This window comes from Periophthalmus magnuspinnatus, chromosome 21 (assembly GCF_009829125.3).
Source record: "Periophthalmus magnuspinnatus isolate fPerMag1 chromosome 21, fPerMag1.2.pri, whole genome shotgun sequence".
Lineage (NCBI taxonomy): Eukaryota > Metazoa > Chordata > Actinopteri > Gobiiformes > Gobiidae > Periophthalmus > Periophthalmus magnuspinnatus.
Genome location: NC_047146.1, coordinates 30,431,401 through 30,445,389, shown reverse-complemented (window position 1 = coordinate 30,445,389; position 13,989 = coordinate 30,431,401). Strand labels below are relative to the sequence as shown.

General features: G+C 39.2%; 1 protein-coding gene across 1 annotated transcript in view; it reads left to right on the top strand.

Moving 5' to 3' along the window:
- The first annotated feature begins 2,487 nt into the window (after nt 1-2,487).
- The window catches only part of adcy5 (adenylate cyclase 5), an 81,998-nt gene continuing 70,496 nt past the window's right edge, over nt 2,488-13,989 (top strand). The window contains exon 1 of the mRNA XM_033987557.2: nt 2,488-3,468. Within this exon, the coding sequence (XP_033843448.1) occupies nt 2,488-3,468 (981 nt within the window). The remainder of the gene's footprint in view (nt 3,469-13,989) is intronic.

Below are 13,989 nucleotides of genomic sequence, written 5' to 3'. Positions count from 1 at the left end.
CACATGGGTCAATCTGACTATTATTAACCAGAGAGACACTGGCTTAGTTACAGAGTGGTTAACATAAAAAAAGGGTTGCGTGCCATTATGTCATTGGGCAAGACACTTCATCTGCTTTTTGCCTGTTTGAATGTGTAAATGTGTTTTGCAGCCATGTTTACAGGCTTTGGGTAGCCTGGCTTGGTGCTATGTGCATTCAAGAGGGAAACAAACGAGCAACCTCTGAGATAAGGGTCGAACTCTATATCATTGAACTTCACTGACTGAATATTAAAATAACATGTATTTACCAACAAATCTAAGTTGCCTTTACCATTTACATGTTTTTTTTTCTTTTTTACTTTTGTAACCATGCTTTGTTTAGATATTCTACCTCTAGATAGGACGGTGGTGCAGAGGTTTGCATTTCAACCTCCCAGCAAGAAGGTTCTAGGTTTGACTCCCGGGTGCCATGGGGCTTTTCTTTGTGGAGTTTGCATATTCTCCCCGTGTCTGCGTAAGTTTACTCCACTGAAACATATACACAAGGTTTCCCTTTAGGATCAAGATTCCCCAGAAAATGAAATGAGATTCCAAATCTCAGCAGCACTTTGGTTAAATAAAGGACACATATGAATCTAATAATGAAATTACACACGACCATATATATTGATTTCTAAAACAAGGTCCAGATGACAAAGTTTGAACCATTTTCTACCAGAGACCATGTCAAATCGACTATAATTTCAGCTTTCAGTCAACACTTTTTCCCATTGTCCCCTATGGCTCTCCAATAAGTAAAGTTCTAACTAAATGCCCACGTTTTGTCAGAGGCGTGGGTGTGTGCGTCCAGCTTTGCGCACGGACCCGCCCATCTCTCCAGCGCTGCCTCCGAGGGTCTCTCCTCCGATCCCCCGGCCCTCCTCTCTCCTGTTCTCTTTTGACTGACGTGCCTTTTGACCAATCAGCGCCTGCGTCTCCGTGAGTCACTCTGCGGCGTTCCCAATGGAAACAACACGGCTAGGCGGGCACGAGGAAGCACACTTGGTTGGATTGCCCATTAGAGCGCTAATCACTGTAAAAAAAAAAAAAAAAACTTAAAAAAAAAACTGGTTATGATGCTACAGCGGAGCGGTGAAGCGGACTCTCCTGGAGCTTTGTAGCCGGGGCAGGGAGGGAGGAAGGAGGCGAGGCTACGTGTGGGATGATGCTGCTGCTCGCTGGATGTCCACGGTGAACGCGTGGGCTCCCTATCGCTCCAAACAGCAAGACGTGGGGGAGTGTGCTTGGTAACAGACAGCTGCTGATTTCATTGCTTAGGTTGACGTCCTTAACGATGTATCTAGGCGACTGAAACGACCACGCTATGGAGGGGCAGGAGGGGGATGTTGCGTGCTTCTGTGGCCGGGGAAGAAGGAGGAGAAGCGGCTGAGCTCCTCTCCTCCTTCTTGCTCTCCATCTCTCCAGTCCTTACTGCGCTTTTTTTTTTTTGCACGCTTGAGTATCGCACCAAAGCTGGATTTATTCAGGTACAGTGGTCTTATATTTTCTAACTGGTGACTCAATAAGTGACACGTTTGCTTCTTCGCGTTTAAGTGGATATAGTTGTTGCATTGATGGATCTTACCACCTGGGACCAGAGCTCTCAAGCGAATCCTTGCGTTATCTCTCTGCGGACAGCTGCTAATTGGGCCCTATAATGTAGTGCCAACTCCGCCTGGATATCTTGCTCTCTTCTCCATTGGACCAAGTGCCCCCCTGTGACTTGCGTCTTCAATTGTTTTTATATTCCCAAAGTGGATCAACCCTATTTCTGTTTTTAAAAGGATGCTTCGCCTGCTGCTGACTGGACATTATAAAACCACCCATGGGAAACACACTAGACAATCCTATCTTGGAGACTTCGAGTTGTTTAAAAGGATCTATTTTTAGTTGCGGAAAGTTTGCTCAAAATCTTGTCAGCAGAGGGAGTAGTGAGAGCAAAGTCCCCTAACAGTGACCATATATGAAGTGCTGCAATAGGTCTGTACTAAAATGTGATGCAAATTTATAAAGTTAACAACTAAATAAAAATACACTAATTGGGGATCACCACTATTAAGCAGTTATTGGGCACGTTTAAGTTAATGTAGTGGCAAAACTATATTTGTATCTATATTTGGCACATTTTTTGAGCAATATTTCTCATTTCCATTCATAATATTCTTTTACATAAGACTTGTAATGTAATTTGTACCAATGTAGGCTACACTTCTCCCCACTATATTTTCTAAGCACAGTGGTTAGGCCTATGTATTTTGGCACAATTTGCTCATTATAAATTTAATATTGCTTTTACCCAATGAGCACAGCACTAGAGTGTACATCAGTTCTTATATCACAATCCAAAATGTTCTCAAATATTATAATCATTCATATTTTTCCCATTTACATTTTGCATGGAGTCCCTCTGTTTTCAAAGGGTTTTTTTTCCTAACTAGAGTTTAGTGTCTTCTGGATCTCATTACAATGTCCCGGTCCAATAGCGTGAGCCCTCCCGGAGTGGGGCATCCTGGCCTGAGGGGAGGGACCGAGCACAAGTCCGCCTGGGCCGAGTCTGAGTCGGTGTCAAACGGCTGCCCATACACCTCCACAGCTCCTCCAGCACCAGTGCGCACCACCAACAACAACAGCCGCTGGAGAGACGACCATGAGGCGGACCCGGAGCACCGACACCCCCCGCCAGCTCGGTCCTCCACAACCACTGTCAGCCGGGTCAGCTTCCGATCCCGGTCCGCTTGGCAGGACCATGGCGAGAAGAACCAACAGCAGAATCAACAGACCCAGAACCAATCTCCTAAACGCGAGCTGAGAGCCAACAAGTCCGTGGAACTCGGGCTACAAGAGCGCAGGGGTGTCGCCAACAAGCTGCCCCCCATCTCCACCAAGAGCGAGCCCGAGCCGGACGCGATGCCCGAGGTGAGGGTGTCTCTGGTGGCGTGCTGCGCTAGTGTCCTGCACGTTTTCAAGTCCAAGAAGTTCCAGTCGGAGAAGTTGGAGAGGCTCTACCAGCGCTACTTTTTCCGTCTGAACCAAAGCAGCTTGACTATGCTTATGGCCGTTTTGGTACTGCTTTTTACGGTCATGCTGGGCTTCCACTGCGCTGGAGGAGCCAATATCACTTACATTGTGGTGTTTTCCATAGCTATCTTCCTTATATTAGTTCTAATGGTGGTGTGTAATCGCAACGCATTTCACCAGGACCATATGTGGATAGTATGCTACGCACTAATACTTTTAGTTTTGGTGGTACAAATGATTGGAGTGTTGTTGGTGCAGCCCAGAAGTGCTACGGAGGGAGTTTGGTGGACGGTGTTCTTCATTCACGTTATTTACACGTTGTTACCGGTGAGGATGCGCGCGGCGGTGATCACGGGGCTCGTGCTGTCCACCATCCACGTGGCCGTGTCGTGGATGCTCAACGCTACGGACAGTTTCGTGTGGAAACAGGTAAGAGACACTAAGATTTATTGGTTTATGTGAAAAATCCTGGGATGTGGGCGGTAATGTGGAAACCCGAGCAACAGGTGCTCTTGTGTCGGGTCTAATTTGAACTTTTACGCACGGTTTTTACGCACGACTTATTTACTATGGCAACAGGTGGAAAGTAACAAGATGCTTCTATTCTAGTACTTGTACAACATTATTGATCCACTCACTCAAAATCTGTATTGAAGTTTTATATTTTTCAAGTGATTTTGCAAAATTGGGTGATAACAGCTGTGACAGTTGTTGGAAGACCATTTTGTCTTGTGCGTCTTAAAACAATTAGTTACAATTAGCCAGTAGGTGTAGATTAAGTTCTCCTAGCGCTTGAATATGATTTTTCTGACAGCTTTTTTCTACTAAAAAGGGTAGTTTTTGTTGACCATTACTATTTTTGAATATGCTGTGTAACATAAGTGAAATTTTCAAATGACACAGTTGCTGTACTAATTTTGGTGTTGTGTGTTCAATTTTATCACAGTACAACTTTAGAGATTAGGGAGGAAAGCCTTTTGCACATAAGACATCATTGATCTAAGCAACATGTATTTGTAAAGCTTTCAATAGGTTCACAGCTCTTAACTGTACAAGTTTTCCATTGTATTTAGTACAAGCAATGAAACTGGACATGCTAATTCATTGAACTGTACTTGGGGATGCTTGATACTGTTTATCATATAGTCATGACTTTGTTTTCTTGTTCTTTTTGAATATCCATTCATATTCAAATTTAAATTCACATTTTATTATGCCAGTATTAAGCAAGTTTTAAAGGTACAGTATGTAACTTTCTGGAGGTGCCGCGTCACCTGCATGATTCCATGGAAATAGAAAGTTAAACCCATACTTCATATCATTCTCCATGGAGATAGATACGTTTTATGCCATACTGTGGAAGATTATAGCCAAAGGAACAATGTTTACATGCAGGCCAACTTAAAGTCAGGTTTGTGGAGATATAAGCCCGCTCACAGCTCGCTAAACTTAAACTTAATGTTGTTTTTTATCCTTTTTAGTATTGGGTTAATATAGGCTGCTTTTACTGTACAAACCTGACACAGGGAACATGTAATTGAATAAGTATTTAGTTGCATGTAGTTCTAAAGTACATAGGATTTATTGGCTTGTATTAGGTTTCTTAATGAAAGAACATAGCCTGAATACTTTAGTGGATAATGACTTCAGGATTATCTATTCTTAGTAATAAAGTCTGGGTAACAGTGCCAAATAAAACCAGGGCCACACACCAAGATGCAATTCAGAAGATGGGAATTCATTGTCTGTTCAAAGATTTTATGTCTTTAATTGAAAACATTAGAACTGTGGCAAGGCGAGCTTATTGGTAAAGGACAATTTGCACGTCAAGTGATTCCAAGTCTTTACAGAACAACAAAAGATGCATTAAAGGAGAACCTATTATGTAAAGTTGTCATTTTAGAGCTTTCCACCATTTTATAGTTGTTTCCCCTCATCATTTACTCACCCAAAGTTGTTGATTTGTGCATGTTTGAGCACTTTCTAATCTTATATTTTCAAGATGTCCCCGTTTTCACCACCACCAGCATACATCCACTGCTAACTTCACTCTCCAATTTTATTTTTTTGATCGCTACCAAATTGCTCGCTATTCATCAGAGTCAGCTATCCATCGGAGTTGCCGACTCTTTGTTGTGATGACGTTTACGGAGACGTCAGCTCCCATTGAGCACTGCTGTTTTCTAAGGCAGAAGTCAGCTGACTTGTTTCTTTTATTAAGTCATTTTAGATGAATGTTGCTATTTAAAATGTGCAAATTATAACAGAATGATCCACGGGTGTCATAGATTAAAAATAACAACATAAACAACAACTTAAGTAATCATAAAATTTACTTTAAAACAGATATAAAATAATTGCACATCAAAATATTAATCTTAGTTTACTTGAAATAGGGAATACATCAGTCCATTTGGGTGCATATTTTTTCTTCCAGCATTCATGTAAAAATGTAATATAAAGTTGTTTTTAAGTATTTTAGACTTTGAACAGAGCTTTCTGTAACTGACAACTAACAAGTTAATAGACTTATTTACACTCATTTTATCCCTTTTATGAAAGTTCAGCTGTTCTCAAGACATGTGATGCCTCATATTCTCCTCAGGCATCGTTTGACTGGAGCTGACCAGTTGAACAGGCTTATTTTTAACATATGGACTTCTGCCCTATGATACAACTGTTCTTTACATTACTACCACTATCGAAAAAGTTTGTTTGGTTGTACTGTTACCTGTCAATGTCCCTGGTATTGCTAGTAATTATGATGTGTAAAAAGCGCTATTTTGATTAAACTTGCTAATTTTTCAAGCAAACTTCCACTCAGCATCAGCCACTACAGTAGATCAAGTTGAGCAAAAAATATAACATACAGTTTATATTGCTGTGCCACTATAGACTGTATATATACAGTGAATGGACATAGCTAATCTGCTAGCCGCCACGATCCAAACAGGAAATGAGCATGGCCCAGCTCCCAGCTCGGTCGACTTGAGCTCCCATTCACTTTCTATTGAAAAATGGTCTCCCCTCTCTCCATAACTGCTGCTGTCAGTCTCATCATTTTGGTTTTAAAATGTTCATATTAACCTGCTCTACATGCTCCTGGGATTTTTATTTTGCTATATTGTCCATAAATCAAGGTATGAACATTAATAACAAAAAAATCAGACACCTGCTTTCCTTGAGGTCTCTCCTGCTAGCGTTAGGAACAGATTAACAGTGTTGCTGTCTTTAACAGCCTCACTTTTGATTGGCTCTTTGGTTGCTATGAACTCAGCTCCAATGATGTTTGTATAACTCCTCGACAAGCTTCATTTGAGTGGAGCTGAACTCTTTGGGTGACGTCACACTCCCTTAGTCCTCTTCTTTATATAGTTTGTGTGTGCTACGCAGCCATTGATGTAAGATAAAATAAAGTAGTTAAAATTATTACTTAAAAGTGCAATAAATACTGCAGATGCTACTACTAATACTGGGCTTGCCTCATCTTGCCTGTGGACATGTTGCCTCATCTTGCTGTCTATAATAATAGTTGTTGTTTTTTTCTAGCAGTTGTTATTGTTTTTTGTGGGGGTTTTTTGCTCAAAATTAATGTGTTAAAGACAAACCCTTCAGGCTTTTCAGCAGGTCCCAAACTATAATAAAAAATGTTTTAACTTTTCAATCCAGTTCAAAAATGTAGTGGAGTAGAAAGTACAGATATTGCTCTCAAATGTAGTGAAGTAAAAGTAAAATGTACCCCCTTTAAAATCGACCTAAGTATAGGCCACATACCTAAAATTTGTACTTAAGCACAGTACTTTACTACTTTAACTTTGTTACATTCCACCACTGATTATTTAAATACAGCTCAAGGTGACGTCATTGGATTTAGTGGATATTGTTTTTAGTGCACTGTTGAGGCTAAACATCTCATAAAAGCACACATTTCCCGTTACTTTACAGCACCTCTGCTCCTGGCTTTGTTACCCAGGTACTTACAAAAATGACTGCAATTTTCCAACGTTATTTAAAGCTGCATTTAGTTACATCATGTTATTTGTTAAAACTGGACACACTGTGCAAGCTTTGTACCTATTCCATTTTCACCCTTATTTCACTTTGTATAGCACTATACACTAGCAGTGACGCTCTTTGAAATATCTGTCAAACATGGAGTCGTCAACTTAATTCACTTTTTTGCCAAATAAAATAAACAATTATGTCTAGTTTTAATACATTTTTCCATGGACAAGTTGAGTATTTTGGTAAAGCTTGCATCATATTTTTAAGTGGCACTTAAGCTGGAGAGTAATATTATTTGTATTGCTTGCAGAGACATTGGTGTGTTAAGTGGAGGATGTAATGAATGGGGTTTTCACATCTTGAGGTGTGAATGATGCAGATTGGCAGGTTCTGACTGTTCCACCTATGTTGATGTAGACATTTTGGAAAACTCAAAATAGCGCCTGTTATGGTTATAAATGGACCTAGGGAACATTTTGTCGTCAAAGTTGATGTGTTAGATGTAGAAAAATTTCAGCCAGTTTTGAAAATTGTTATGTCTAGACAACTTGGTCAAATCATCTCCAAAACTTATTGGGTGTTCCCTTGCCTGAGATCCAGAATACACACCTCTCCAATAGTTTATGAACATGTGTGTCTGGGCACCGGTGAATATCCCACTTTTTAGATGGGCATGATTTACAAGTGGATTAGAAACAAACATGGCTGCTTATAAGGAAAAAAATATCACAAGGAACTGAAAAACACTGTGGAATCAATGACCGAAGCACTAAATTCTGTTAATCTCAGGTAAGAGAAATTATTTTATTTTATTTTTTTCAAAATAATGGGTGACCAATGAGCTCCTTCGTTTCACGTGTCACTGAAATAAACTAATTTGATTGCACGGTCAGAACTTTCATGATAATTATTGTGGGATACATCACAAGGAAGCCCCGGGGAAAACCAAGGACACGCTGGAGGGACTATTTCTCTCGGCTTGCCTGGGAACGCCTTAGGGTCCCACCGGAAGAGTTGGAGGACGTGTCTGGGGTGAGGGAAGTCTGGGAGTCCCTGCTTAGACTGCTGCCCCCGCGACCCGGCCCCAGATAAACGGAAGAAAATGGATGGATGGATTTTTTTCACTTGTTATCGTGACAGGCCAGTGCGCGGCCCTGTTTGAACTGGCTCGAGACTTGACGGAGGGTGTGTGGAGCTGACTGGCATCCCCCTGTATAAAAAATACAGAAAAATATTATTGTGGACTTACCTGGCAATGTGTTCTCAGTTTGCAGTTGTCAGTATCAGAAGTGCTTTAGTTATTTCGAGTTTGCAGTGGTCAGTATATTAAAAAACAAGCAGGTTTGTAATTTTTCAGTAGTGTTGCAAATGTCATTCAAACCGGGATTCCATTCGTAATACTCATTTTAATCTCAGCGTCCATATTTGAAACCAACACGGAAATGAAATAACTGCCAAACTATGTAAGAATCCCATGTGTCTCAGAACATGTTTGTAAAAGTCTGACCTATAGATTAACTCTTTTCCCATAATAACATTTTTTATTGTTTACCGAAAAGATACCAAAATAATTACACTGTATCTTATGTAACTGTGACCATTCAAATCACAAAGGGCTGAAGATTATAAGGATTTATATCTGACAGTGGGAATGGGAAGATAGTAAGTGAGTCAGCTGAAGATTTGGGATTTTGTGGTATTTGTTTGTAAAAAGGCAGATTCACGATTCATGATTCACAAGTTTACTCTGCCTTAATTATAAGCATGCAGTTTCCTTGTACTTTTTCCAATAAATAAATATTTGTTTTTGCATGAACTCCCATGCAGCTGTAGTCTTGTTAGCGCAGTTTTCACCAAATACATAGAGATACATTATAGCTTTGAGCGCTTTTGCCACGCCCCCTTTTTAGTGGACTAATAAATCTGCAGGACATTGGTTCAGTTGAACAAGGATTTCTTTAGTTAACTACACCTCTACATGCCACCATAGATACCACATGCTTTGAACTGTAGTATTCAGTACAATTCTCTCATATTGACTCCCATTCATAGGCTTCCGTACCGTCTTTTCATCTATATTACACAAACATATGAAACTCTGTGAACATGTTAAGAATGTGCTGATGCAGGAAATGACCCTAATACTCTTCAACCCACTCCTGATAAATGTTCTCTTTGTTTCTTTTCTTTCTGCTAAACTAAGCAAGAAAACTGCCCCTCCAGTTTACATTTCTGTGACCCCCTGCATCTATTTGTGTATCTATTGTCATTTGGGTGTTGAATTATAGCGTGGGAACTATTTTGGTATTTGTTAATCTTTCCTTCATAGAATTATTGGTTTAAAGTTACTTAGCTATCCAGTACAAATATCTCCAGTTTTTGTACATACAACTTCAGTTACATGTGTTTTAATTGCTCAAACAGCACCTTAAAAACATGCATTGTTATTGAGTGGGGTTGCCTCTCCATAGATCTGACCTTTAACTTGACTTGGCGTCATTGCCTGCTTGTTTCTGTGGAGATGGATAGGTTTAGTTCCATTCTGTGCAAAGTGAATACCAGAAAATTGCAAATTTTAGATTTAAAATGCTAAATAATCGTGCTACGTCTGAGAGGACTGCCAGAGGAGGACAGAAACCAGACTGCTCCATATTGGGTATTAAAATGTTGCAGCTTGATATAACCTTTTCTCTTGAGGGTTGTTTTTCATTGAAATAATCTAATCTAGATATTCCCATTTAGTCAAATACAAAATATGAATATCTGGTATATGACATTTATCAGTTGGTCCCACCACCGTTTCTTAAACTGTAATGTTGTTTTAGCAGTGCTGAAAACTGAAGCCCTTAACTGTATTAGAGTCGTCCTGGTTAGAGATAAATGTTTGTAGTACTGCAGACACATTTTTTAAACTTTATAAATGGGTTTAATGGAAATATGTGGCATATTTACCTCTGTTTATCTCTCTATTATTAATATTAATTATTTTATGTATATATTTTTATTTAAAAACGGAAAGCTTATAATTAGCTTATAATTAGCTTATAATTAAAGGTGCACTATGTACACTATAAACTTTCTGGAGGTGGCTTGTCACCGTTATGATTTTATGGAAATAGAAATGTTCTCCATGGCAATAGATAGCAGTGAATAAGGACTCATGCTTTTCAGTGCAATAAACATGACCAAAATGAAAATATGCTTCACATTTCTCTCTTGTTCAATTGATAGTGACTCAGGTGTATTTCTCAGTTCCTCTGATTGTGCCTCTTCGTCCTGGCGCCGCTCTGCTGTAGTGTCGATCCAACATTTATGTAAATTTGTCTGAATACATTCTGTACTGTACAGAATTAAAAAGACCCAAGCTGATCTCCATGTGATTAAAACTGGCTTAACTGTTACTGTAACACTAAGAAAATCAAGGCTGATTTTCTTAGTGTTACTGTTTACTGTCCTCTATAGATTCCACATACCCCTCCCCTCCCCTTGCAAAAAAAAAAACAACACAAAAAACTCTTTGTACTTTCCATAACATGTGTGGTGTGGATCCAAAAATGTATTTAACAAAATCCCAAAATTCCTGCCTGTAAGCTATTCCCAATCCCTGTAGTTATTTCCTGCCTGTGTCTCTTTCCTGAGGGCAGTCTAGTTCCTGGCAATAACCTTTTCTTGTGTTTCCAATGGCAGAAGTCTCCTGAGGACATCAGTAAATAGACTGGTCCCACTTGGCTGTGCCTCAGTGTAACCAGGTTTTCTTCCTCTCTTAATTGAATTGCGAGCAGATGTGTCCAATGTATTTACCTTAAGCTCTTTTGTCTTGCACTGATCTGATTTCAACGTGTTTTGAATTTTAATATAAGCTCTTCAGGATGTGGGGTTTCTATGGAGTGAATTTAACACAGGCCTAAAGGATAGACAGTTCTTTCATATTTTATAGCCGTAGCACTGTAAATAGGATTCAGTGATGAATGAACGGTGCATGTTAATGAGTTTTATACTGTAAGTGGAAAGAAGAAATAAAATTGGGCACTCAAAAGGCATCAAAAATAATTATGTTTTAAAGTAGACATATTGTGCTCGTGTCTGCTCTGTAGCTATAATCTATGACACCCGTGGATATGTGGATTATGTTTTTGCAGATTTTAAATTGCAACATTCTTCTAAAACGACTTAATAAAAGAAACAAGTCTGCTCATTTCACCCTTAGAAAACTGCAGTGCCCAATGGGAACTGACGTCACCATAAACGTCATCATAACAAAGAGTTGGCACCTCCGATGGATAGCTGCAGATCACACTAGCGAGCAGCAGATTTTTTTTCATTTGTACCAAAATGATGCGATACTGCTGAATCCTATGTGTATCATTCATATAAAAATAAAATTGGAGCACGAAGTAACGACAGAGAAGTGGCCGTATATACTGGGGATGGTGAATACGGAGGTTGATTGGCAATATGCGGTCTTGAAAATAAACGATTAAAGATGCACGAATCACTCCAAAAACAACTTTGAGAGGGTAAAAGAGAAGGTGAAACAACTATAACATGGTTTAAAACTCTGAAAAGTTGATTTTGCAGAATAGGTCTGCTTTAAAATGTACTTAAAATTGCGATGTATATTTACTTTGCATTGTTAAGGTAGAGCATAATATAGTTTACTCTAAATAATACATTGTGTTGAATTGTCTCTCTGTCTCTCTCTTCTTTTACCTCTCCTGTTTCCCCCGACCTTCTCTCTTTCCATGTCTTTCCCCTTCTCCAAGTATTGGCCTACTCTTTTTTACTATCCCTGTCTATCGTTCTTTGTCCCTTTCCCTCTCCCCTGTTTTCTCCCATCTCCTTCTCTCTCCCACTCTCCCTTATCTCACCTCCTCTCTTGCTCACTATCTTTTTCTCCCTCATCTCCTGCTTACTTCCTCTCACTCTCCACACATTCTCTCTCACTTTTTCCTGTCATCCTCTTGCTCTCGCTTACTCAACCCCCCCATCTCTCCTCTTTCTCACTTTTCACCTCTCTATCTCACCTCTATCTCCCCACTCTCTCCCTCTCATGTGTTTGACAGTCTAAAATCTCAACATTTCAGTATCTTATGGTTTATTCATGATCCACAGCTGCTTTCCAGATGTTTCCTGATTCCTCCGAACCATTTTGTGTTTGATTGAAAATGTGAAAATTTCATAACACATTTTGATTGGCTCATTTACAACAGATCAGTGCAAAAATCCTGCCTCTAAATATGTTCATAGTTACTGTATGGCTGCTTTTTCCTTATGATGATATCTTGGTGTAATCTGCAGCGTGCCGTGGAGTTAAGTCATGTTTTCTTTCATAAATGTATCTAAAATTAAAGTGTGATCTTTGAAAGAGTTTTTGAAGTGTGGACATTAGAATAAAACCAGGGTAAGCCAGGACAGGTGTCTCCTATTTGAAACATCGTCTATAATATAAAATGGTTATAACTTTTTGCACATGTTCAAATCAAGTTTTATGAAGTTAATTCTCTCTCGTGAAGAGTTTTTAACGGTCTTATAGTACGCAAACTTGACTTTGTGAGCTTTAAGCCATGTTATAATGCTGTTACCTCCTCAAAAACACACCTGGAGTTGTGTTTTGTTTCATTCACACATGTCTGAGTAACAATTTATTATTAGTCTGTTTACATCTCTGAAGCTCAAAATGCTCTGTTCCACCTTATGATGTCATGAAAACAGCTCCTTTTACCTTTAGTTCAGTAGAGATTGGCAATTCCAGGGCTGAAATTATCCAAATGATTCTAGTGAAGGTGTGTAGAACTTAAAAACACAGTGGAGCACTTCCTGTGTTACCACATGCTGACATCACAAGGTGGAACAGTGTGTTTTCTGTTTGAGAGAAGAACTCAGCCTAAATATGCGGGTTTGTGTGTTAAACATGTGTGAATGAAATAAAATACAACACCTGGTCTGTTTGTGAATCAACATTATAACATACATCCAAAAACAGCCCATTAATAGCATTTTCACCTTTACTTATCTTTTAATGTTGTTTGTAAAGGCGCACTACGTACCTTTTCTGATGAGCACATGGTTGTCTCCGTGGAGATGTTATTACATTTCCTAGAAAATCCCTCAGTGTGGCATTAAACTTGTCTATCTTCATGGAGACAAGCAGGTGAGTCCACTAGGTTAAGGTCTCACAATAACAACGTAAGTTTTTAAAGGCACTTTTATAACTGTAAACACTTATAATTTAATAAAGTTAGTGCTGACTATTTAAATAAGGAAAGGAAGTCTAATTTTAAGATTATGCAGGAATATGTCAAAGTAAGTAATAAAGGCTTTTTTAAAAGAGTGATTCTATTGGTTACTCAAAGCAAAATTGGTTAAGTGTCTTGCCCAAGGACAGAATGACTGTACACACGGGTGAAAGTGGGAATTGAACTGCCAAGCTTTCACGGTATTCAGCAATATCTTTCACTTGCTACTGCCTCAAATACAATAAAAAAGAATAATGTCTGTAACATTTTCCCCATTTAAATGACTGTCTGCAAATTATAGGTTTATTTTGTTACAGCTACAAGTGTTTCTATTTGGCTTTATCTGTCTCTAGGTGAGTGTTGGCCCAGAGTTTGGACTTCCAGACTCCAGCTTCTGTCATTGAAAACAGAGCATGCACACACTGTATAAATACACCAATACAAGTGCTGCTAATCGACACAGACCAGACAAAAAAGTGGACGATACACTGGCATACACGCAGCTTTCTGGTACAGTTTGCAGACAAATATTCTACAAAATGGCTTCTAATAGATATCAGACTGTTATTGTTCCCTTTGGCAAGACACTTTACCCACCTTAATAAGACTTTGGATCACAACCGAGATATTTTGAATACAGAATTGCTTTTATTTTTATTTTTTTGCACTATTATTAAGGATCCACTATGTAACTTTTCTAGTAGGGAGT